General features: G+C 38.1%; 3 protein-coding genes across 3 annotated transcripts; 2 read left to right on the forward strand and 1 right to left on the reverse strand.

The window, feature by feature from the left end:
• The first annotated feature begins 501 nt into the window (after window positions 1-501).
• On the forward strand, window positions 502-4,844 carry LOC131770152 (uncharacterized). Its single transcript, XM_059085856.2, has 4 exons — window positions 502-582; window positions 2,797-3,261; window positions 3,805-3,942; window positions 4,260-4,844. Exons 2-4 carry the CDS (start codon window positions 2,898-2,900, stop codon window positions 4,742-4,744), a joined length of 987 nt encoding a protein of 328 aa, XP_058941839.1. The 5' UTR covers window positions 502-582; window positions 2,797-2,897; the 3' UTR covers window positions 4,745-4,844.
• LOC131770153 (armadillo repeat-containing protein 8) lies at window positions 4,690-25,481 on the reverse strand. Its single transcript, XM_059085857.2, has 19 exons — window positions 25,407-25,481; window positions 25,258-25,331; window positions 23,894-24,048; window positions 23,671-23,730; window positions 22,503-22,591; window positions 21,859-21,951; window positions 21,043-21,199; window positions 20,164-20,254; window positions 19,640-19,703; window positions 18,703-18,778; window positions 17,691-17,818; window positions 17,126-17,182; window positions 16,515-16,766; window positions 15,277-15,369; window positions 15,047-15,120; window positions 14,665-14,740; window positions 8,100-8,198; window positions 7,135-7,397; window positions 4,690-5,965 (listed from the first exon to the last, which is right to left on the reverse strand). Exons 1-19 carry the CDS (start codon window positions 25,425-25,427, stop codon window positions 5,935-5,937), a joined length of 1,953 nt encoding a protein of 650 aa, XP_058941840.1. The 5' UTR covers window positions 25,428-25,481; the 3' UTR covers window positions 4,690-5,934.
• LOC131770151 (protein toll-like) lies at window positions 10,684-14,415 on the forward strand. The gene has a single exon (XM_059085854.2). The coding sequence runs from the start codon at window positions 10,684-10,686 to the stop codon at window positions 13,633-13,635; it is 2,952 nt and encodes a 983-aa protein (XP_058941837.2). The 3' UTR covers window positions 13,636-14,415.
• Window positions 25,482-26,757: the final 1,276 nt, after the last annotated feature.

Here is a 26,757-nt window from a genome sequence, read left to right on the forward strand (position 1 = left end):
ATAAACCCACCTTACAGTCTCTTATCATTTTTTTTTCTTTCTGTTGCTAATTTCCGATATTATATATTAGGTAAAGAGAGGCATACTTTTGAAACTTATTTCGTCATTCTCATTAGATTATTTTACGCATTTCGTCACTGTCGTTCCATTGTAAGTGATACACTACTACTCAGGAAACCCATACTTTCTAAGCCCCATGGTTTCTTAATTTGGGCTTCCTCGCTATATAGAATATCTGTAATTCTCTGCTGGCAAATTTGATGAAAAATGATAAAAAAATTATGACTTTTGCTTTAGGTGTCAGCCAAGTGCGAATGTCAATTTCGGCCCGTACAGGCGGCCCTTCGATAAACCAAGTAAAGTTTTAATGAGAAGAAGTTGTCCTATATGGAAAGGAATCCGAGACGACAATCTATCCACAAACATGATATAAGACAGGTGACTGTTAACTTATTACTATTTCAATTTCAACCTTATTGTGTTTACCCAAGAACTGATAGCGTTTATTTTGACAGATGCGAATGTCGGTCAGTCGCATCATTTGCAAAAACCAAGATTCCTGGATCTACTTCAAAGAAAAAGGTTAGTTCACCCTGAATTTCAATAATACTATAGTTTCCTTGCTTTATTTCATTGGTTATGACTGTATCGCAAGGTTCAGAAATAATTATCAAGAACGTCTTTCAATTTCGAAAATGTTAGACGTGTGGTTGTATTAAGGGCGGGTGAGTGAGTGGCGTGTACTACGGGGGAACACATTGTACTTCTATTGAAATCAGAACTATAATAACTGAGATGCATTTTACGAACGGTGAATTCTATACTCATATGAACTAAGTACGTTATCTAACATATCAAGTATCTCTTCCTGGGGTGATACATGTTTGTTCAATCGAAAGAAGTGATTGATGTCAAATGATAAACAGAACTACGGCCATAAAGAGAAAGTTTCAGTGTAGTCACTTGAAAATAAGGATATGACTCTAAATTTCCTTAATTTTGTAGACAGTTTAAATGGTATGAGTTGTGATATTTAATGAGAAAGGAACCATGTCCTCTTTGAACAAAAATAAGGCACACAACAAATTCAATATTGATTTACCTGATCCTATGTTTCTGAAAACAAAAACTCTAGGAATCATTTGTTTATAACGTATAACGAAGAAAAAAGTCAGAAATGGAATCAACCAAGCGGCCACTGAAATAAAGGATTTTGGCAAAGGAAAAAAAAGATGATGATGATGATTTTAAAAGGCGATCAACGAATTTTAAGGCGTCGATGTGTCAAAAACGGTTACGCTTATTCCTCGCCATCCTTTGTGGTTCATTTAAAGCAAATTTTCCTCAAATCGGCGTTCCTAAGGACTAAACGAAAACTGCAACATTTACAACCGCCTTTTTAATAAAAGATAAGAGGTCGTTCTCCTTGCATTTTAATAAGAATGAGTTAAACAAATTTCTGTCGTGATTGACGTGTCAGTTGTAGATGAAATATATCAAAGAAAGCAGCGCCGACTTTCAAGTGTCAACTCAATCATGAGTCTGTAATAATTCCAGAGATCTTCCTTAAAATTAATTATCAAGGTGAGGTTCAATTTCAATCAAGTTATTTACATCCTTCGCTTTAGCATGAGAAATTTCCGACCCTAGTCTAAAAAAGTGAAATTAGATAAACGAGAAAGAACTCGTGTAGATCTTATTATGAAAGATAAGCCAAGCCATAACGTGCTGGTCGGATTTTATTATCCTTCACTCGGCTGAACAATGGAACTAAGCTGTACCAAATGCCAAATGGGATGCGCCCTTAGATGGGTGACAGGAAAAACTCTCTCAGCCTATTACGTACTTCACCAATTTTTTTTGTTTCAATCTTCGTTAAAAGACATGTTAGCAGTAAAATAATAATAGCAATGATAATGATATTAATAATGATAAAATTAATAATAACATTCAAGAGGTTGTGGTCTCTCAGAAATTCGGGAAGCTAAACTCTTACGTCTTCACATTGACCACTCTTTTGCCGCACGTCAAACCAATGAACTCAACTAAATTCTTTCAAGGGCGAAAGAGAAACGATTTTAATACCGAAACTTCCCTCGTTTTTCTTTATTTACCAAACAAAAAGCATATCCTATTTAAACCATTCTACTTTCCATAGCCACCTTACAATAAAGGTAGAATTCTCCAAAACCAGTTAGGAAAGATTTATCACAATCAGTATCAGAGCAAAATATTACCTCCATTTCGTTTCCAATTTCGAGTCTTTTATCTTTCACTAACCATTCTGTACAGTTGAAGTCGGCCAGTAAAACCGGATAGTTGGCTGTAATCGGACACCACCTGTAATCGAACAGCTGAAATAGCCGATCATAACAACTACTGTCAGCCAAATCCACCAATCACAGAATTGATCACAATTAATAAGGCAACAACCACTTATCCTAAAAAAAAGACTGCGGAACTTCCAAAATTGAGGAATTTTTTACTTTAGACATTCTCTCTAACAGAGATATTTTCCTTAAATGTATTTGTTGTTTTCAGATATTGTAGCGGTTGTGATTAATTGGTAACAGGACTTCGTGTCGTCCAATTCTGTCTGCAATCATATTGGTGAATGGTGAATCGGAGTCCCACTTGGCGGTCGTCCGAGTTCCAGTGTCAATCACTCGCACGGTTGAAGACCGAATTGGAATCCACTCGGTCCTATTATTATTATTATTAATATTATTATTATTATTATTATTAATATATGTCACTGTAGTCTCCCTCACGGCTATCCTTTTGGATGTCAAGCAGGGCTCTACCAGTTGTGCGACACTTTAAAAGACGACTAAAAATGCAGTATAGCAGCAGGATGTAACTAAAAGAAGTGAACACGTCATACACGTTTAGGATCAATGCTGTTTCGTTCTCTGGTAAGAGCAACAGACCGTGTTCAACGAATCTCTATGGACCCCAGGTTCTGGTTGGTAATCGCCTTTTTCACTTCTTGGATTCGTGCGCGTAAAGTTGATGGGCAATGTCACACAACGGAGTACTCTGTCAAAGGAATGTATCTTCGAGGTCACACATTCAAAAACGTACAAGTTGGACTGCACGAGTCCTGCCACTTCAAGTGCACCGAAGAAGTCACATGTCAGAGCTACAACTTCGTCATTGGTCAAAACATTTGTGAGCTAAACAATCGTACAAAAGAAGCAAGACCTGAAGATTTTTTGCCAGACAAGACGAGATACTACATGAGACGTCTCACTAACAGAGGTTATCATATAAAAAGAGAAGTGTTACGCATAAGTGTATCTCAAACAACGAAGCTTTTCTATGAGCTTCCGATTTCGCGATCGGATACTCTATCAACTAAGCTCTAGAAAGCTTGCTTCGCGAGCTAAGCTATATACCGAGCTAAGCTATATACCGAGCTTAGCTATATACCGAGCTAAGCTATATACCGAGCTAGGTTTTATTCCCATGCAAAGGGTTATTTTATCGTTCTAATAACTTTCTTTGGACTTATCGTTTTTTTTCGTTTTGATTTTTTACGTTACCAATGAACAATTTGCACATTATCCCTCTTACTGAGCCGCATCTTACAATCCACTCGCTTTTAGTTAGAGACCCATGGTGCAAGGTAAACGAGAAATAACACAGTTCAGAAGATGAGTATTAGTCGCCAATTTTTCAGTTAGGGAAGTTTTCCAGTAACCTTCGACTTGCTACTGCCAGTTTTCCGAGCTGACATCCGAAACTGTCGCACAAGACCAACTCCTTTGTTCTATTAACCCGTTTCTTTTTAATATCGTATAGTATCCCTGGGATCCATCCCACAGCTTCCAGCTGAATCATGCAGTGAGATCATAGCCAGTGAAGGAGGTGCGGTGGAATACAAGAAATACTGGATACACTCCGATGGGAAGAATGGGTCAATTGAGGCTTACTGTGAAGGTAGTCTGATTTGATTTGTAAACCTAATATACTGCATCCAACAACGGTACTGGTTCTGACCAGTGATTTCGATGGAACTGATTACAAATATGGGCCTTAATCAAACTGTTCAAAGGCAAAGAAACAGTCACAGTCTCCGTTGTGTTTCCCGTGAAACTCCCGAGGGACTTTTCCCTTTATCCAACCCTTTGCTCGGGGTACTAGGGCTGATTCAGGTCTAAGGATGATGTAGGGGCTTAGAAACAGAACTCCTGACAAGAAGAACACCTCAGCCACATAGATTGCTTACAATTACATTAATATTTAATTTATTACAGGTGGCTGGCAGAAGGTAAATGGCAAAGATCCAGTCTGCTTTGGAACCAAAGGCAACATGTACGGTTCCATCAACATCACGAAAACTGGACACCTCAGGACAATGAAGCTCATTCACAAAAATGGATCGCTACATTGCAATTCAGAAACGAGTCCATCTTTCTGGGGCTGCACCTTCGCATCATATGGCAAAAAACTGTCAACAATTATAACAGATACCGGAAAAAATATCGTTCTACCTCCCGTCGAAGACTTAGAAGGTTTTCCTGCCTCAAAACTTCACGGGTGTAGCACCAAGAAACACTTCTACAGTCTTGGTGAGACTAGCCACAATTCTACAGTGCTAGTTTTCCGTAACCTTTCCAGTCCATTGTCTGTGTCTCGAAATCAAGAGTTGCAGATATGGTATGGGCAGGATTTGAAAGACTGTTCGGAAAGACAGAACAGTGGTTCAGCTTGTGTTGATGTGTATGCATGGTACGCGTAAGAGAACCGTCACTCCGCCCGTCCTTTCTTTTGTTACTTGTGGGCATCTGTAAGACGCTGATACTGTATATTACCAGTTTACATTTCGTATCTTCGTAAAAAATGCCTTCCTGAAGTCGTACAAGCCTTAAGTTGAGTTTGCTACTCTAAAGGCTCACTGTTTGCGCAACAAGATGAGCAAGAGAGTAATTTACCACAACACTTTAGCATGCACTATCTCAGCATTAATCATAACCATTACTATTTCCTTAAATGTGATTGGTGTACTAACCGCTTTATTTTTCACAAATTGCTTTGTAATAATGGTAATAAGAATGAGCGGAGTCTTGCAATTCGGTCTGTAATCATGAGTGATTGACAAAATCGGACTCAGACAGAATAGGACGACACGAAGTCCTGTAACCAATTAATCATAACCATTACAATTTCCGAAAAAACAAACTTATCTGGAACAAATATCTCCGGTGAAGACAATGGCTAAAGTAAAAAGTTCCTCCATTTTTGAAATTCCCCAGTTTTTCTTCGGAGAAGTGGTTGTTGCTACAGTTATTGTGATCACTTCTGTGATTGGTAGATTTAGCCGAGTGAACTTGGTATGATTGGCTGCTTCAACTGTCCGATTACAGCCAACTCACAGTCTTCGTTTCGTCCAATTCTGTCTGTAATTATACTCGTAATTAACAAATCGGACTCTCGCTTCGCGGTCGTCCGATTTTATTAATCATTCACATGATTACAGACCAAATTAGACTCTTATTACCATTATTAATACAATAACAAGTTTGAACCAAATTGAAGGTTTTTAACTCCCAAATAAAACTCTGATGGTAGTTCCAAGGTGACTGTTAACAGTTAACTTTCTTGTGTGTAATCAGTTACCCATATGCCACTAAAAATCCAGTTAGTTGTTGCACAAAACGGTTCAGAATTAGGAAAGGTGTGATAGAATCTAAGAGAATTGCTGCTCTTCGTTGGGACACCCTATGCTTTTAGAAAGACGGTCAAAGGTGAAAGTTTAACTTGTTTACGAATATATTATCATTGTACTTATTCTTATCAATTTTATTATCGTTACTATTATTTTCATCATTGTTTATGTTATTGCTTTGCTATAACTAGTGGAAAGTGGAAACAATGACTATTTTATTAAAAAGCTGAACTTTGTACAGGAATTCCGTTGGCGTCATAGCGTCACGTGAACTGTTGAAGTGCAGTTTTAACCCTGTGAAGACATAAGGAAATAAAACTGTTAATAAAAGGAAAAAAGAACGAGATATAAGATGCCTTTGAACCACAATCTACTCCCGAGAAGTCAGTGTACACTGTAATACTCCATACCATGAAGAAGTACCGTAAACACTTCCTACTTGAGAAGCCCCTCTCTCCAATGAGCCTCTCTCCCAAAAAAGACCCTCTCCCAAAAAAGCCTCTCTCCAAAAAAGCCCCTCTTTCCAATAAGCTCCTCTCTCTAATTAACCCCCTTTCCCAAAAAAGTCCCCCTACAAAAAAAAGCCTCTTTCTCCGATAAGCCCCTTTCTCCGATGAGCCCCTTTGTCCAATAAGCTCCTCTCTCCAGTAAGCCCTTCTCTCAAAAAAGCCCCTCTCTCCAATAAAGCATCTTTATCAAAACACAAAACAAGTGTCTGCTCTTAATCCCTCTCCTTGAAACAAAACTCCTAAATAAAATGCACAAGGTAAGATGACGATGCTCCACAGAGGGTTGGAGAGTGCTATCGTTATTAAACAGCAAGAGGCAGCCTTTAAGCCCAAAAGAAAATTATGCTTGCATTAGAAAGGCTATACCACTACTCCGTTTTTTGCAATTTTAGCGGAGAAATAACACTGTGGACGTTAAGTAATAACTATTGAAGCCTGGCAACACTTCAGTTCAAAAAATGATCCGCATTTTAGCTCCTAGTGAATTTTTTAATGAGCTCTCCAACAAGAAGCCCTGGTAATAAATCGCATCCCCATGTGCTTGTTAAAGCTTGAATTTATGCCTATAGTTTGTTCTCCGTACGTACGGTCTGTGCTATATTTCTCTAATTGCATCTGATTCGCAGCGGCCCTCCAAGCGATGACTTGTCTTTTAAACGATGTCTACATTTCTTAATTCTCAAAAACAAAAACGCGAAACTGAACAATCCTCTCTCAGGAAATAATGATAAAATATTCGCCAAAAAATATTTCGCAACTGTTTTGTATAGGTCAGAGAGTACCAACTGATTGATTTTGGTCCGCAAAGGAGGCCAAAGGTAGTGGCATCCGTTCTCCGTTTACCATCCGTGGCTTAACTTGAAACAAGTCCCAGATAGGGCTCTCATGTAATCCTAAATTAGCTCTTGAAGTACCTTTACTAATAAACCTTCCGACAAGAAATCACGGCCGTACCTTTCAAACAGATTGACGTCTGATGTTGTAAGCAGGGACTGCAGTAATTTTTGCACTCCAAGATCGCGAAGCTTTTGCTGTCTGTCCACAGCACCCTCTTCTGTGCTCCACACCAGGTTGGAGACACAGTATGTGGCTGCCATTTGTAGCTTAACGCTGTCGTTCATCATGTAATGCATGAGTCGTTTGAGCAGAATCTCGTCTCTCATCACAAATTCCTTGGCTGAGGAACCATTGGCGATGTTGGCGATCACGCACAACGCCTAGAAACACGAAACAAAATAGTAAAAGAATAAATATGTGTAATAGCATGGGCCCGAAGACAATTAAAGATTAATTTACGCGTATTTTCAAAGTTTTCACAAAATTGCCCGAGTCGCAAAGCCCGAATGCAATAGCGATTACTTGTTTTTACGTAAAGGGAAAAATATTTGAGGGAATCGTATTCGCGCACGATGTCCGCGCGATGAAGCCCTTTAAATGCCGCCAAAAGTGACACAACAGACGTAGCTGACCAACATATTCACTGAACATCTTATTCTCAAAATACAATTAACAACGTAACACGGCTTCATTCAGTTAAACTGCAATCAGTAAATCACTGCCGTTAACAGCAAGAAGGCTCAATCAGCATCAGATAATCACGCCCTCTTGATGACCAAAAGTTCCCTCGCGTTTAAGAAAAAAATGCCCCCTACGTCAGCCAATCAGCATTCAGTTATTTTGCCCCGCATATGATAACTAAAAAAAAAACAAATACTCGGTGGCATAAAGAACACTTGCAAAAAATTGGTCCTTCTCAGTTAACGGAGGGGGATCACCTTAAAGGGGCACTTTTGCGAAGCGGATGCTTAATTGACCACTTACAAGATGGCACCAGGTCAGGTGTTCACGAAAACTAAGGAAATTATAAATGATACAGCCAAATTGAGAAATGGGCTTCTAGTGATCTCTCTCTCCTGTACCTGTTCTTTGACATCCTCAGTGCGTGTCTCACTGTCCAGTATCGGCTTCACACTATCCATAATCCGCGCACCATGAAGGAGCATGATACGATCAATATCCTGAGGTACAAGTAGATCAAAGAAGGAAATCGAATTAATAAAATTTTGTGCTCAAATGAAGGACGCGAAAGCTTGCTCGTCACGAAGGAAAGATATACGTAATTTTGAACGAATCCCTAAAAGGAATACTGCGACACTGAACACTGCGCATGAGCCATTATGTTGGCCATGCTCCACTGATGAGGCCTGACGAGCCATATGAATTATTTTGCTGTTCAAGCAAATTATTACTATTACAGCTGTAAGAGAAAAAAATTGGTAAGAGACAGATTGAGCTCTTCCCCGTCCCCTGGCAACCACACTAACGTTGTGTTTTGTTTATTTTGTTTAATTGTTGTTGTTTTGTTGCTGTTGTTATTATTGTTATTTTTGGTGATATTTTAAACTGAATTCTCAAGAACAGTGTAATATTTAAGTACTAACAAAAGATAATCTTCCTTAAATTAATCACTTCAGTGCTTAATTAATAGTTATCGGAGGGATTTTTCGTCACATACGAATTTTGTTCCTTCTTGTCAATAAACGTTTTCTTCTTCGTCTGGAATGACCTTTTAGATGGAAAAAGGCCAGTTCCCCAACGGGCCACTTGTTCTTCTTTGCTTGAATCTACTCCTGGCAACTTTATTATTAAATTTGAGAGATGAACGTACTAACTCTCGAAAACAATTGCATTTCGCACTCTGATTTAATAGGATAAATTTTCCATGATTGACCGATTTATTGCGCTTTACCGAGGGGAGGAGTGGATTCAAGGATTCACAATGAGTCCCTCGGTCAAATAATATTTGGCAAAAAATAGCCGATGAACGAACTCGCTGCGTCGGAGTAAAACTCCAATGTTAAGTAGTTTAAAATTTGATAAACTTAATCTTAGATTGTGTAAATTTTGGCAGTTTTTTATACCTCATGCCTTACCCCAAAATAAACCCTAACGCTAGCCTCTAACAACCGGCTGGAGATTACACTGTAACCTAGCAGACGCCTGTTATTTGTTTTACATCGTATGAAGAAAATACAAGCTGTCCAAAATGGCGAATATAAAAGAAGTAAGTTTCTAAAGAAACTGTGGTGCTGCACCGGTGGGAGAGTATAACAGGGTAATTTAGTATAATCAACTCAGTCGATAAGGTAAATTGGCCACCGTAAAGCGTTGACAAAGGCTAATGCTCGAAACGTCAGCTTTTAAACTATTTACGGTGGCCAATTTACGTTGTTGACTCAGTTGATAATACTAAATTACCCTAAACGATGATTAGCTGAATGAAAAAGTTAGACAAGTATTCAATGTGACAAAATCAAAGTAGGGGATATTGACGACCGACGCGGGCTAAATAAAACATACTGAAAGGAACTTTTCAATTACTGACAGAGTTAAAGTCGGACAAAGGACATTCCAAAGGCCCCTGTCTGGATTTGAAACCTAGTGATATGACCCTCAATTGTACAATGGATCCTGCAGATTATAGAACCAAATTAACATAGAATATATTTCAACTACAATGTTTTCTCTCACGTACGTAATCGAAATTCTTGTCTCAAACGTTTCGAAGGTTGAAAACTCGTTTAAAGGAGGGTATTGATTCGTCTTAGAGCACAATTCGATTCTACATCTCCTATCTGACACACTACTACGTGATCAACCACTATTTCGCATCTAAAATTTTCCAAAATTTCTTAGAATGCTAATCGTGTGCCAATCACTAGCAAATGTCGCGGAAATACTCTTCAAGTCTTGTTTGGATTATGCTGAAAACCGACAGTCAAAGATACAAATAAATCTCCCTGAATCTAACATACTTCGCTTTTGTCCGAAAGGGCTCATTTCTCAACCCTTAACTCAACTTATTTTATGGCACCAAACACTTACAAGGTCATACAGTATGTTCAACAACAAATGACTTCCGCTGAAGTAAACTTAGGTAAGCTTCAGCGGGGATTCCCCCACCCATCACATCTCGTTTACTTTCGTATTTCTCTTCGAAGAACTAAATTTAATTGGAAAAATAATATTCTTCCCAATTTTTCGTCAAAATCAACGCGATGTCTTAAACACAACACTCAGTAACACTATAATTTGAAGCAATCTCCTCGAGGAGGAACTATGAAAAAAAAAAAAAAAAAAAAAAGTGGCGTGACTGGATCTATTTATAGATGTTTGTTCATATTATCGTCTGAGACAATCTGAAACGAAAAGTATAAATATCATCACGCAAATCATCACGTAAATCAAGTCATTTGGATCTTAAGCCCGAGGAGGACGAACGGAAAGATCGAAGGACTTTACGTCGTATTCACGCTAAGACATTCTCTCGCAGAAACAGACCAACACTGCTGAAACATTACATTTATCATTGTCAATTTAGAGGAAACGGAAGAGAAAAGAACTGGTGATAAATATTGCACATGGATGGCTGCAAAATTTACAGCTGCGTGTTTAATCCAATTTAGATAGTCGTGACCACTACGCCGCCCTCTTGCGTTTGAAATGAAAGGATATCATCAAATAATAATTTGTGTTTTAACCTTCTGCATGGTCAAAGTCACCAGCCAAAAAAGTGCGGGATCAAAACACTGTAATGCATTTCGCCGCTGCGACTGGAAGAAGGCACCCACTCTATTCGTGAAAGTTCCAACACAAAGGGTTGTATGTTCGATGAAGAGCAGCACGGGTGAACCATGTACCATGGACATCAACCAGATTTTAAAATTACTACCGGCCAGCAGCGATGTCGTGCTGTACTTTGTCACCGACTGTTTAACTCCGACGCAAATTTCTTTTAACAATTCTTTAAACGTCACCAAGAAAAACATCATATCCTACATGCAGATCATGAGACATTGCCGCATTTCAGTAGAGGCCCTATCTGTCTGGGGGCAAGCCACAGATTTTCGGGTGTTCTACGCAATGGCGAACACAACTTTAATGGAAACGAACGAAACATTAAAAACTAGCTCACGTCGAGCACTGAAAAATATTGGTTCTCTTGCTATTGACAACTCTAACCCGCGAGGCATCCCCAGAATTTTTAGGAAATACGTCTGGCCAAAGATAGCCGAAGTCTCACTTTCCAATTTACAGCTTTCCTCAATCCCTGCAAACCTAAATAACACCATGCCGCTACTTCAGTCTCTAGAGGTTTCTCACAACAATTTTTCAAGACCACCGCCATTTCCTTGGTGCAACACCACACTTGAACTGCCGAGAGGACTGGAGAGAACGCCAACTGCAAATCACCACTATCAATTCGGCACCATCGTTAATCCGAAGTTGTACCGACGATTCTTCGATTTGTCGTATAACAACATCGTAGATTTGGGGACCCACGAATTTAAAGGACTTCTAAATGCTTTAAATCTAGAGGGAAATGGACTAAAAGCAGTTGGACCAAAGTGTTTCCTCGGTTTGAATGGAATACAAGTAATAAACCTGCGAAATAACAAATTGAATGATTTGCCTTCACAATTATTCCAAGGACTCCGAAGTCTCCTGGAATTACGACTAGATCACAACAATATCTCGTCTTTACCGATCCAACTTTTTAAAAACCTCACAAATATCAAAAGAATTGACTTAGGAAGTAACAAACTGAAGTTCGTTCAAAATGAATTGTTCACCAACTTGAAATCTTGTGAAATATTGAATTTAAATGATAATCAAATCACTCTTATGGATGATGACGCTTTTCCCACCGATTCAAGTTCTTTGCAAAAGATTAACCTCCAAAACAACAAAATAACGCGGATTCCTTCATCTTTACTCCTGCAACGACATGCTACAGAAATAAATCTGTCATTCAATGAATTGAATTTTCAAGATCTTAGAAACCTCTTCAAGCAAATAGACTTAAACACGTTTTTGTACCACCATCGTGATACGGCGAGTTCAGTCCGGTTTAGACTAAAGGAAAGCTTCAATCAAATCAGCTTTGCCTATAATAAATTTTCGAAAATAAACGTCAAGACACTCAACAAAACAGAGATAGGTCTATTCGAGTTTCTCCTGCAAATTTATACAATCGACATGACTGGGAACCTCCTGAAGTGTGATTGCGATATCTTGTTTTTGACTCGCTGGCTTCGATCATTGATGCTGAAGCATCCGCGTATTCAAAATGTGCACTTTGAAACTTGGAAATGTACGGCTAATGATGAAGTTGACGATAAACCTATACTATCTGTACACGAAGACGAGTTCAAATGCCAGAGAAATCTCAAAAACTGTCCTCAAAGATGTTTGTGTTATGTACGAGCCATGGATGAAGCTGTGGTCATCGACTGCAAAGGAAGAAACCTTACTGAGCTTCCTTCCAAGGTTCCAAGAGGTAATCTAGTTCTTCATGCAGAGAACAATAACATCCGGGAGATTCTTCCACATTCCTATTTAGAAAACGTTTCAGCCCTTTATCTCACTGAAAACGATATCCATGTCGTAAACGAGTCCATAGTAAGAAAGTTAACGCAAACTAAAATTCTTTTCATTGATTCGAATAAGCTGACCAGTTTACCGCGGAACATTGAAGACGTGAATTTCACCATTCTCGCGATAAACCACAATTTCTTCAAGTGCGACTGTACAACAAAATGGATGAGGTACTGGTTGCTAAGAGAGTCAAGTAGAATTCAAAACATGGAAAACGTTTTGTGCAACTCCGAGAATGCTCAAGGGAAAGCAATTTACAGCCTACCGGATGATGAGTTTGTTTGTCAAATTTCTGCCAACGATGATGCAAATACGCCGTCCACAACAATGGGTACTGAGTATAAAGTCATCGCTTTGACTCTTGCCGGTGCGCTGGTTTTGACTCTTATCGTTTTCTTTGTGATTTTCAAGTACCGCGGAGAAATGAAAGTGTTCATGTTCACTCACTTCAACTGGCACCCATTTGATCGCATAGACGACTCCGACCCAAGTAAACTATACGATGCGTTTGTGTCTTACAATAGCAATGACCACCGTTGGGTGTCAAACACTTTATGGGACAGACTTGAAAATCACGACCCCCCCTACACACTGTGTGTCCATGACCGCGACTTCCAAGTGGGTAAAACAATACAAGAAAATATTTTCAAGAGCGTCGACCAAAGCAAGCGAATGATCATGGTGTTATCCAAGAACTTCTTAAAAAGCGAGTGGTGCTTGCTGGAATTCCGCGCCGCACATCGGAAAGTTCTGGAGGAACGTACTAATTATCTAATCATCATTCTGCTAGATGACGTGAACATGGACGAGCTTGATGAAGAAATGAAATTATACATGCGCACTAACACGTATCTCAGTGTCAACAACAAGTGGTTCTGGCAGAGACTGTACTACGCTATGCCTCACATAACAGTCAGGCAAATAAGAGCAAGAAATCTCTCGAATACTCCCTCTAATGTGACATCGCATTCTGTGGCTCAAAGCGTGTTCACTAATGGGGCATACTCTGTATCTTAACCTTCCCACAAGTGATTGACATCCCACAAATTGTTACTTGGTAATAGTCTAATTGGCAGCTGTTCTTAAGGATATTACGCAACATACCAAGCAAAAGAAAGAGTCACGAAAAAATCCAAAGAACGGCTACGAACGGCCATTAAAATAATTAAACAGCTCCTTGAAGAGGAGGTATAAAACAGTTCTTCGGAGGAAAAATTTAAAGCAATAAAGAAATGCTTCAGTTTTCCTTGTTACTCACCAGAATCAGAAAGTAATATTATTCGCGAAACGAAACCAAGTTAACTATTCAGACCTTTCGACAATTTACCATACGTAGTGTTCAAGTTTTAAAACATTAATATTGCGTAAATCAATGTTTATAAAAAGATGAATTTAATATAATATCTTTCCCTCAACTGATTCGAAATTCAAACGACTTCTTGATTATTATTGGGGTCTTTATGTTGGCGTTTTCTTGAAAATTACAGTTCAAGAGTTTAGCGTATGAAACCAAAAGGTTTGGTTTAATTACCCGAGTGAAGTTTGTTCTATTTTCAAACTATTCCCCTACAGTAATGTACTGTTGGTAGTTTATTGTAAGGAACATAGCGAATTTGTAAGTCGTGCACTGTATCTAACTATATCAGCGACTGTTAGAAAAAACGTTTTCTAAGTAACAACAGATAAACACAGTAGATTAATTTTGTATACGTATCATTTACGTTTGCGGAACAATGCAGACTACTTATAAAAATAAACAAAAGCGTAAGAAATTATCAAAAAACCTTGACTTATTGACTGAGTGGTAGGGTCGGTCGGGAATAAGTTTGGCCGTCGCTCATTTTTTTTTTCCTTTCTTCTTTTAGCTCGCGAGGCAGTATGGCTTCTGTACGGCCCTTGCACACCACGGCGCACGGCGCACAGCCCTCATACGGGTATTTCTGTACAATTTTTTCGATAACGGTTCAATTCAGTTCATAAATACCTTTAATGACAAAGCAAGCTTGGTCAAAAAAGTATTTTTCAAATCAAAGAACTGCTAATTACCTCACGCCCTGACAACAGATTCCTCATCAGACCCAGCGTTTTCATCGTCACTTGTGTGTCTGGATCATCAAGAAGGCTGCAAAATGAAAACAAAAAGCTTATATTTTTTTATAGCCTACTTGCAGTGGTGTGAATTGAGAAAAAACAAACTGTACATACATACATTGAAAAACGAAGTCACTAAATTGCACGAGAAGAAAAACCTTGGTGTGATGGCGATCAGATCTACTGAGGTTTAAAGCAGAAAGAGGCACTCTCTAGTTTGTAGAGCTATATTTTATTGCTTTTCTGAAAGAAAGCGAATCTGATACGGGTCGAAAATTGTTCTACTGCTCCAACTATTACACATGACTTCTTTTAGGCCTTTTCACAAGTTACCAACCTGAACAGCTGCTCGGGTCCCAGCACTTCAAGTATTTTATTTTTAGTTCCTTCATCTGCCTGGTAAGCCATATTCTACGAAGTGTAACAAGAGAAAAAACACCTTGTTCATCGCTCGAGTTAATCACATGGCGGGATATTAGCGAGTTCTCTTATGAACTTAAACTGCGTTGTACGTTGGACTGCACTCCCAATAAGGAGAAAAGAATAGTGATAATTCATAAATCTTACCATTAGAGCCCAAACCCCGTTCAATCGCAGTGCAGTTTCTGAGCGCCTGGTTAAATTTGACAACAAGTTGACGGCTCCTGCTTCTAATATGGGCTGAAATAGAAAGTGAAAATACAGTTACTATTTCAACATTTTACTTCTTGAGTGGCACTGTAAGGGCGCTTGTTAAATGCCAGTTCACATTCTCGATGACCTTGCTCACAATCCACATATGAGCACGACTCTCTCCGCCCATGAAGATAAAGGGGAACCAAGAACTAACAGGTACACTGAAAAAAATCTTAGGAGCGAGGGGGGAGAGGGGGTAAAATTTAACTGTAATGGATTTGCACCCCTCATAGGAGGAATAGCAATACTCCCAGTGGCGTCATGCCACAGGAACCATGATAAGTTCTAGCATAGTGGGCCATTTGGTTCGTACGACATCTCAACGTTTGGTGTGTCAAGTCATGGCCTTGATTTTATTGACTGATTTATTTCGCAAGAAAATATTTACAATAATTATACGTGAATGATATATGTTTTTTTTTCTTATTCCTGGCAAGGAAGCTCATTTGGAAACCATGGGGCTCTTGACAATGAGCTCCCCACTCACATAGATCAAAAATAAAGTTATCATGCGTGGACTACTATTAACAAAATATAATTAAGATAAAAAGGAACGAAAGGCGAAAAATGACAGTTCAAAAAGAAAACAAACACAATCACACAAAAAGCCCGCGTGCAGACAGACTAAAGACAAAAAAAACAGCAAATTATATTTACTTGAAGAGAATCAGGAAAGGAGCAATGCTCGTAGATTTAAAACGAGAGAAGGTAGGGGCACTTTGTATATTGTGGTTAAAAGAATTAAGTACTTTTGGTGCCTGAAAGTTTATGGCAAACCGTCTTATATTAGTTCGAGCATAAAATAACCAACAGATATCAGAGTTTGTAGTATTGTTCGAATAAATTTGATTCAAATTGTAAATAAAAATATTTCTATAACTACATTAAGAAGAATGGCTATTTTATATAGAAACACAAACTTGGCAAATTGAAATAAATATCAGGAAAGTTTAATATTTGTAAGTTCTTAAAAAAAGAAAAAAGGATAATTATGAACATGGAATGGCTTTCGTTATTCTACTAATTTCCTCCTGAAATATGACAATGCAGTTTGAGTTTGTGGGATAAAGTACCCAGACAGTGATGGGTCGATGAACGTATGTTGACTAGACTATAACTTCCATATTTACCTCTTTACTGGGAGAGAATTCCAGCAACAGATTACAGAGTGCAGAGGAGGCCACAGTCATCATGTTATCATTGGCGTCCTGAAGTAATTTCATAATAGGCTTCCAAACCGCCGTGTCCTGGAAACTAGTTCTTAACTGTTGCACAGAACGCGACAGGCTGTGGAGACACTTCACTGCAGCTAACTTGACATTTGTGTTGGGATCCTCTAGACCGGACACCACGTGATCCATGGTGCATTCGATATCAATAATCTGCAGAGCAAGTCATGTCATTCAATCTAATACACTCTCAAACATTAACAAACGGTTACAAGGAAGAAAATAAGAGGGTCGGCTCCCGAATCAAAAACATATCTTGAAGAACCTTATTTTGCAGAAGAGCTTAAATCTTGTTCACTCCCAAGATCTTGTCAGTAATTCTCCTTATTGTCTGCCATACAATAATTGTGACATTGGTTAAAAGAATTTAGTATTAGATCACCTGATAAAACCTTATTTGATATTTTTGTCTATCCTCATTCCTTGTCAGCTTGATTTTGTATTGATTTAATAAGGGGAAATTCTGTCTTGATCACTCAAGGGAGTTAAGCGGCCAAAAGAACTTTTGTCACCTTTTTCCTGATGTCTTCATCGTTTGCGCCAACAGAGGCAAGAGCTTTGAATGCACTCTATAAAAAATGAATAAATAGTTACATAAAAATAATAACAATAATAACAAATACAGTCGAACCCGTATTTAGCGGCACGGTATTAAGCGGTCAGTTGTCAAAGTCCCGAAGTGGAATTTTCTGCAACTTTAAACTGTAATTTTCACCTTAATTAGGCGGTCACCTCTTTCAAGCGGCAGCGGTAACCCTCTGCAAGTGAGGCTCGCCGCTAGTGGAAAAGGTTCTCGTGGGCAGAGACTAGAGATGTACGCGTCCATCAGTCGCTTACAAGAAATTGACTGGCAAACTTGAGGTTTGAAAAGGAAGTATGCGTACGTGAAGACAAATTTAACACTTAAATATGGCTCTGTGATCATTGCAGGGGAAACTTTGAATGTACTTTACCCTGGATCAAACTTCTAAAACCTTATGCAACCCTACACTGTTTCAAGAAGAATAACAACCTGAGAAAGGCTGCCCTCCCCATTTCTCCCCCACTCTTCCCCTGCCCGAATGTGGTTATACCCACCTCTCTCATGAGAGCGTAAGAGCTGTCGTCCAAGTCACTTTTGACCAAGAAGCCAGTTAGCGTTTTAATCAAGTGATCAGAAATGGCTGCCGTCCTCTGCAGCTCTGTGTCTTCTTCAATGAGGAATGCTAAAAGAAGTGGCGAATCAAATAGTAGACTCTTAAAGGCAGTTTCATACACTAACCTGTATCTGTACCAAGAACTGCTGTTTGAATGGTCCAGTGGACCAACATAAATAGCAATTTTTTAATATAACAATTCTCAATTGAGTGTCGAAAGTAATCAAGGATTAAATTGGTTTAACTTTTCTACGCCCTGTGATTGATTCAGGAAACACGCGCTATCCTCTCAACCAATCAGTTTCAAAACCAAAACCAATCGCGGCCTCAACACACGCGTTTTCCCGCGCTTTGAGCAGTATGCTTTCCATTATCAATTCTCATTGGCTCGTTGTGATATTTTCCTTTCCTCTGATTGGCCGTTGAATTGCACTCTAACCCGCTAACAGGACTGTGTTTTCTTTTAAGTATTAAAGTAATTGGGTTTCAACCCCAATTTTCACACCAGTTCTCCTAGAATCAAAACTCTTTGAGACAATTGTAGTGTGAGTGTTGAATAAGACGTTGATTGAGGAAGAAAATGTCCTGGATCGAACCTGAAAGAGGGTCATCTTTATGTGTTCTTAGGTAGAACACTAATTTATAACAGCGCATTTCTCTCTCTCTCTCTCTCATGATGACTATAAAAACTGTCAGCCGAGGGAAACCTGGAAAAAACCTTGAGGGATGCCTACATTATACTACTGATAAATCTACATCAATTATGTCTGGAAATGTTCCTAGTAACTGCATGCTACATACCCTAGGATGAACTAAGGCACTGTATGTCATTTGCCTCTCAAACAGAAACACAAGGTTGAACTTTTCATTCTGATCAATGAGTTAAATGCAAAATTTCAATATAAACCATTACCTCTCCCCTTACAAAAAAAAAAGATTTCATCAAAACTAACCTAATGTCTCTGCTGCCTCAGCTCTGACGGTGAGGTTTTTGTCCAATTTACACATTCTGACCACTGTGGCAAGAACCTTAAAAAGCAATCACTCACTTGTATTGTGTTGACATCATATTTACCAATTATAAATGGAGGCAAAAATAATTCAACCCACTGAATTGCAGAAAGGAGTCAGAACTGCCATCACGCCTTCTTGATAGTACATACGTATTTCTTGTACATTTATTTGTGTTCAGTGTTTTAAAAACTCACAGTCATGTAGTTTATGCTCTGTATGTACAGTATAAATCATTGTACACCATGATCTATCAGAATGTTGGAAGCAGAGACATTTGAATTGAATTTAATCCCTCCAAGAGAGACACAAGAACTCCATAAGCTACACAATTTCAATAACAGACACCCTTTCCTTCCAAATCAACCAAGACTCTAAAAAATAACTTGACAAGGAACAAGAAATATTGGATATTTTTCCAAGACTACCCAAGTGAGACAAAACACCGTGACAGGTGCACATACAATGTACTGTAGGCAAGAAAACAAACATCCTTTCATCCCTCTCAATGAGAGTCCCCTCCCCTCCCCTCCCTTCCTTCAAACAATATACTACAGTGCCCAGTTGTTTAAAGGCTGATTGGCGCTAACCCAGACTTAAATTTCATTCAGGTTTCTATATTTCTTTGTTCAAAAGCCATTTAGGAAGAATATTCCCTATTCTTTTAGACCATCCAATGACCAAATTGCAAGCAAAAAAGATTTGAATTGAATTTTCTTTTAAAGCTTTCAGACCTGAAATCAAATTTCACCCTAACCCTGGGTTATCTTAACCCAGCTTTGAACAACCCAGGCCAGGAATTGAAGTGAGAAGATAAGGCTGAAAACTGAAGTTAGGTGCAATGAGTAACAACATGACAGCAAGTAGGTCTATACACACCTTGATCAGTAGCGAATGATGTTCTGCTGCTGGTACTGCCCCTGCCCTGTGCATGTTTGTCAAACTGCAATGTACAGTGTACATTAATTTCTTAAATTAGTCAGAGAGACAGAAACTCAAATAATTCATTCAAACAGCATAACTGCACCATGTGCGTACAGTTAAAGGATACAGTTAAGAACATGTTGATAGAAAGACAGATTGAATTTCAAGGACCCAGAAAGGCAAAAGGGATTACATGGGCAAATAGATAGACTGACAAGCAGACAAACATATAAACAGCCAGAGAGAAAGATGGATTGGACCAGCGAAAAAAAAAAAAGAATTTAGGAAAGGCACATATGCACGCAGTTTGGTAGACAGACAAGCAGGTGGGTAGAGAGATAGACAGATGGATGAAAAGATGGAAAGAGAGACTGGTGGACACAAAGAAACAAAGACCACATCAAAAACAGATGGAAGGAAGGAAGGAAGGAGTAAAAGACACTACAAACAGACAGTTGGAAGATCAGATTGATACCCACCACTTTGCAGCTCCAAGCTGAATCTCATCGGGTCTGTCTCTTGACAGCAGCTTAGTAAATATTTGAACCAGCTGCTCACCCTGATGTGTTGCTTTGGGTTTGCAAAAAATAGCCAAAAAATTGAATTAGGAACAAAAAATGTGTTATGCTTTTACACTCTTGCAGTACTGTACAGTGATGAAAGCTGTTTGTAGCTAAAGTTGAACCTGAAAGAATTTCTCCTTAATATAATTATCATTAAAATATCGAGCAGACAAGTGATGAAAATAAAGAAAAATATCAATTAGGGAATTATACATGTATGTATGTTGATCCAATATCAAATTCTCCAAACTAACATTACAAGAACTGTATGGCAGACAGAAAGGAGAATTAGTAATGAGATCTCATGAGTTAAAGGCCAGTTAAGTGGCACCCTATTTTAAGCGGTTACCCTGTACTACAGAAAGCAGAAAGTTTCCCCTTAATCACTGTAATTTTCACCTCTATTAGGCAGCCACCTCTATTAAATGGTCATGGTCACCCTTAATTAAGTCCCAACTGCCTATTTTTATTGTCTTCTGCTTGTATTGAATGGTCACTGAAAGAATAACTATTCGAGTAATTTTTAATCCTTGTTCCTCTCTCAAAATTTAAGTACCGGTAGTATTTTGGAGAAAGATTCTGTACAATAAATGCTCAATTATGGCATAAAGCAGCATTGTTTACCACTTTTTATAACACCTCTAATCTGTGGAACTCCTGTTAAGTGGTCAACCTGTATTAAGCAGTGGCCCTACCATTCCCTGTGGGTAACTGCTTAATACAGGTTTGACAGTAATACACCTTTAAATAGTACATAAAAAATTAGGTTGTTAATATCAATTTTCTGGTCATTACCTGACTTCATAGCAATTGACACAGCCCCATTTTGAAATGACATAGATGCATAGCACTGAAGTGCTGGCTGTTGTATCTTGGGAATATCACAGACCAAAAGTGGCAGTAAGGCTGTGACAGCTCCCATATTACATAACAAAGCCTGATGTGCTGGACCCTAAAAGTAAAATGTAATTGAATGTTAACAAGAGATGAAATGTCCTCCACAGAACATGTACCTGACAAAATGCAATTTTTACTTTCAATTAAAACTCAAGCTCCTAATTTACCTCTTTCCCAAGAAATTTTTTTAAGCTATTCTCTTCAGACAGGAAAATCTGAGATGAGTCAGGGAGAGGTTTGCCAGGGGCTGGCATTTTTCATTTTGAGATATTTACTTCAAAGGTAAGAGTAGATTAAAAACATTTCAGCCAAGTTGTAAGTCAGAGTTTTGATTCAAACATGAAAGTAATGGACTTTCTTCATGATGAACATTCTCTCACATTATGACTGCAGAATGGCACAAAAACACTATGATAGGTGTTCACCTGGATACAAGCTCAGAGCCAACACTCTGCACAGGCCTCATGCAGAGCATAAAGCAGGCCACAGCTACACTGTAAAGATTCCTGGAGTTGCATTTTTTGTTGTAATCAATTTAAAATTGTATATTATATTTAATCCTGTTTCACTTGTTTCTTTAAATAACTACTTTTCAGGTAATTTAGAGCTTTGAGTGAAAAACATAGGAACAGCTCAAGAAATATAAGGTGTATTTATTGGAAAGTACCAATCATAGAAATTTAAACAGTATATACTGTAACAATCTCTGTTTACCTGACAACATTTGGATAAGATTGCTGCAGCTCCCTCCGCATTAGACAAAGAACTAGACAACAGGTTGACAAGCTGTGGTACTATGCTTTGATCCTGAGAATTAAGTCAAATAATTATAAATAATTTTTGTAAGGTAACATTTAATGTGACATGCAATATAATAAAAACTACAAAACACAATCGAAAAACAAACATGAGTTGGGAGAATTTAGTTAGTTGGAGTAATTTTCACAATTTATACACTCACAACTGTAAGAGTTAGATCTTGGATGCACCACAGAAGATCCATGAGTGAGTGTTTGCCTTAAAATTGTAAATTATTGCATCCTGCTTATAAAACATTCTTGCTTAAGTAAATTTAAGAGACCTCCACTCTTCCAACTTCATTAAGACCTCACTTATCAATTGGGCACTTCTTGCATGAACCATGGAAAAAACTCCAGATTTCTTTCCTTTTCTTTTAATAATTTGTCTTTACTCTTCACACTTTTTGGGAGTCTTGAATCTCAGTTTGAGTTATTAATGAGATTAATACAGGAATCAGTTGTAGATGAAGAGTACACAATCCGAATAAAACTTTGCAATTTTACATCTACACTACAAAACAGAAAAGATAGGGAGGCATATACTCTAAACAAACTAACCTCAATGACTGGTACACATGAAGATTCATAGACTGTCCTCAGTGATCTGACAGATGCTTCAACAACTCGAGAATCTGAATGACAAATTCCTGCCACAACAATAAACAGGCAAGGGCTTACTCATACATACACCCTATCTAGATAAGACTGCATTCTTGTAGAGATCATTTATTTGGTACAAGTACATTTTTTTTCAGTAAAATGTGTCCAGTATGACTCAGTACCATGGAGTCAGGCATTGGCTTTGCTTTTCATCCCAAGATCTAATTCTTAATTCTCCCCTCTAGCTACTAAAAATTTTCTTGTAAATATTAAGTAACAAGAGTTTGGTACTACTGCTGTAGATCAAGATAACAACTTCTACCTGATAAGTTTAAGTATTCTCATTACCTGTTTGCTGGATAATGTATGGATATTACAGGGAGATGTTGTATGTTAATCACTTCAGGGAATGAAAAATTAACCACTGACTCTTAGAAGTTAAAAAATGTTACAGCCAGCAGCTTGACTGCTGAACAAAAGTTCCAAAGTGGCCAATTACACTGTAACTTTAGTTAACAAATGTTTTGTTGTTGACATGGTGACCAAAAGCAGATACAGGAGCCCTGCATTGTTTACATGCATAACCACCCAAGTTCGTTCAGTCAAGATAGCTAGATAAAGGCCATTTTTACATTCTTTAATGAGTTTTTATGGGCCAAGACATTACAGGTCTAAAATTTAAACACCTCCAAAAAAATAGACGTAATGGAGCAAATATCCACACACATTTTGCAGTTCCTTGATTGCTGTTTAAAACTGTTGGAAATGTTTTTCTTGTAAGAAAAAAAAATTCCCCCCACAAGCTACTTACAAAGTAAACCAACCAGCTTTGAGAATTTTTTTCCCAGCTGAATTAAGGTGAGCAATCCTAAAAGGGCTGGATGGCTGTAACTGGCCAAAGGATTTAATTTAGCTTTACCTTACCCAGTTAGGAAATCATTTATGTATTTATCAATAAATTACATGTCCTATAACCTTATATCTTTAAAAAGATGGTTAATGTTTCAACCAAGAATACTTGTTTCTGGTAATCTGATCTGACATGTATTTGTCTGATTTGTTAACATTAGCTCATCACAGTGAAAGACAATTTACTACATAAGAACCAATAATTATAACAACTTACCTTTTAAGAACACATCCAGAGATTTTGCATCTATAAGAGCTTGGACATTCTCAGCTGAACCTGTTAACCCAAAAAAAAAATGAGAATAAAAGGAAAATCAAAGCAGTATAATCTAAAATACAATAAATACTGATTATAGATTATACCCCCAAACTCCCAAAGCTCTAATTGTATAGGGAATATAAATATCAATTTTAGAGTGGAAATTGTTGGTAAGCCCTACCTCTTGCCAGACTCCCTAACAGTACAACTGACTCCACAACAAAGTCAATCCCAGTATCATCTTGCATAAGTAGTTGAAGTATCTTTGGTATAATGTCAAGTCTGATGAATGAGGATTTCTTTGCCTTATTACCAATGACAGCATTCTTTATATTACTGCAATGACAGAAAATAAATGATCCCAGGGCAATCAATGGGCATTGTATACAAGAGAATAGTGGCTCCTGTTGCTGAGGAGGTTTAACCTGCTATATTTCAATCAATACTCTAAATTTACATGGAAAATATTTTCTTGTTATTGGTACATGAGCTTTAATATTCATTCTCCTACTACAATATCTATTTATTAAGCCCATCAAGAAAGCCTCCACAATGGTTTCAAATATATTTTTGATTATCATTTTGATTGTGTGTGTCCACAGTTAAGATAGAAACAAATTAACATAGTTTTTTTACACACAGTTATAATTATCACATACTGTACATTACCCTGTGGCATAATTTAAAGCCTGGGATTTGGACTTACGTGGAGAAGAACTAAACTGGGAAGAATGACTACAAAATGCACTTAAATCAAATGATCTGTTAACTTGAAAAAATAAAAAGGTGCAGCTTGACTTTGAGAAGTTTTAAGTTTTTTTTTGTGACAGACCCACACAGACCTATCAGCTTTCACAATGTCATTTTGAATCAGTCCTTCACGGATTTCTAGATCATTCTGCATCTCTTGTGAGATAAGAGGTGATACAGCAGGTGGTGAAAATAGTTATATAATATAATGGGGCTGAACTAATTGAAAAGGGCTTCTTCAGTCAGCATTAAAGGCTACACAAAAGTTTACTAGAATTGGGAGTAGCTTTAAAATTTATAAGGATTCCGGGACTGAGGGGCAGTTTATTTGGGACCATGGGATCACAAGAGCATTTAGTGACTTCCCCATTAAATGTAAGATCGTGTCGCTAAAGCTTTAGTCTTTGTAACCTGTGATATATATAATTGTAACCACAACAGTATAGACACTGATGCAAGACTATGCAAGAACATAGATGTTTAAATCTAGAAACAATAAAAAGATAAAATTTTAGGGTGAAAATTCAGACAAATGCAAGAGATGTTTGCTACATGCTGTCCTAAAATATATATGAGTAAGCTTTTGTAGCTTAACGACGAGCTTGAGTTGTAGATCAATTGTGTGAGTAAATAGACAATTACGACTTCGCCGGAATTTGTTAACCGCGGAGCAGAAATCACAAATAACACTCTGTTACTAAGAGAATATCTTCATGGAACTCCAGAAGGTAACATTTAAGCTTACATAACCCACAACAATAAATTTACGAGAGCATAAAAAGTCACTGATCTTACGTTACGGCTTGAAGTCTGTCATCGTAATCAGAGGAGGAAAGGTTATTTACAAAAACTTCGTCCGTGTCCGGCTCCTAGAAGAAACGCCTCACTGAGTAAAGCATTTGGGAAATATACTGCAAGTTCAAATATCAGTAGCCTTAGCTTACCGTAAATACCGGCATTTTCATGGTGAAAACGAATCATATACATGTACCACAACTCTTTGCTACGTCAGCAGCTATAATCGAAGGCTCACTAATAATAATGCGGTCTCTGTCGTGTAAAAAACCACCAAAAGTCCTTGCCCTCTCAAGGGCGCTGTAAAATTGGTGTCTGAACATTTAGCGTAATTTTCAACTGATAACCATTAAGGACCAGGGCCCCATTTCTCGAAGATCCCGGTAACTTAATGGCCCGAAGCAATGTTTTAAAGTTAAAATTTTAAGATTATAGAGGCAGGTTTCGGCACTCTAACAAGTCCATTTTTTTTAACTGATAGATATATTGCAGAGTTTTCAAACTTTTTAAACTCCCATTTTGAAAGAAAACAGAACAGCTTTATGGGCCTGTTCAGTTACCGGAACCTTAGGGAAAGCCACTGCCTTACATTATTGATCTCAGAGGGTGAGGAGGAGTTTTGAGGGAGTCACATGGTTTTCAGGGGGAATGAGGCAAGGATCAGACATCACCAACAACGTATTAACCCTTTAACTCCCAAGTCTCATTATTAATCCTCCTTAATGTCTGCCATACAGTTCTTGTGATGTTAGTTTGTAGAATTTAGTATTGGATCAACTTTTAATCCCATAGCTGATATCTTTCTTTATTCTCATCACTTGTCTGCTTGATATTGTATTGATATTGTAAAGAGAAATTCTGTCTTGGTCACTCGTGGGAGTTGAAGGGTTGAGGGTGGACAAAAAAAATTTGATGGCCCATGGTGAGGGATTACAGAGGGGGTGGGGGTGGAGGTGGGGGGAATCAGAAGTGACAGAACCAAATCCTCCGACCCAAGAGCTTAAGTTGACGAGAGGCAGGAAAGGAAATGAGAGGCAGGCCCCCAATGTTTGAAGATCGGATAACACTATCCACTGGATAAATCTCTACCCAATGGATAACACTATAAGTTTTACTATCACTTATCTACTGGATAGTGATTTAACCATTAGGTAACCAGGCCCAAGACATTTGGGTGCACAAAACTTAATTATTTTCTCCTAAGCTTTTTATCCTCACCACTTAACACAGGGCAGTTGCATCAGTATGACATGGTTTCACCCATGAGGCAAAATAATTGGGCCTAAAGTTTTCGACTTTTTACACCCAAACATTAGTGTCCATATTCTCCACACTGTTCACCATAAACACTTAATAATCAAGAGCTTTTTCAGTTGGCTATCATTTCCTTTATTCTCATGACCTTCATGTGTGATGCAGGGGTGATGTTGTAAGGAGAAATTAGATGCTAGTCACTTTAAGGGGTCAGAGGGTTAAGGTAACAATGCCTCACTTTATAAA

This window comes from Pocillopora verrucosa, chromosome 13 (assembly GCF_036669915.1).
Source record: "Pocillopora verrucosa isolate sample1 chromosome 13, ASM3666991v2, whole genome shotgun sequence".
NCBI lineage: Eukaryota > Metazoa > Cnidaria > Anthozoa > Scleractinia > Pocilloporidae > Pocillopora > Pocillopora verrucosa.

Coding starts and splice junctions, on each gene's coding strand:
- LOC131770152 (XM_059085856.2), top strand. CDS start 2,898: ATGCTGTTTCGTTCTCTGGTAAGAGCAACAGACCGTGTTCAACGAATC. Junction 3,262..3,804: donor GAGACGTCTCACTAACAGAG/GTTATCATATAA, acceptor AATATCGTATAG/TATCCCTGGGATCCATCCCA. Junction 3,943..4,259: donor AATTGAGGCTTACTGTGAAG/GTAGTCTGATTT, acceptor AATTTATTACAG/GTGGCTGGCAGAAGGTAAAT.
- LOC131770151 (XM_059085854.2), top strand. CDS start 10,684: ATGAAAGGATATCATCAAATAATAATTTGTGTTTTAACCTTCTGCATG.
- LOC131770153 (XM_059085857.2), bottom strand. CDS start 25,427: ATGAAAATGCCGGTATTTACG. Junction 25,332..25,406: donor TGAAAATGCCGGTATTTACG/GTAAGCTAAGGC, acceptor CGTTTCTTCTAG/GAGCCGGACACGGACGAAGT. Junction 17,183..17,690: donor CTTACGCTCTCATGAGAGAG/GTGGGTATAACC, acceptor CATTTTTTATAG/AGTGCATTCAAAGCTCTTGC.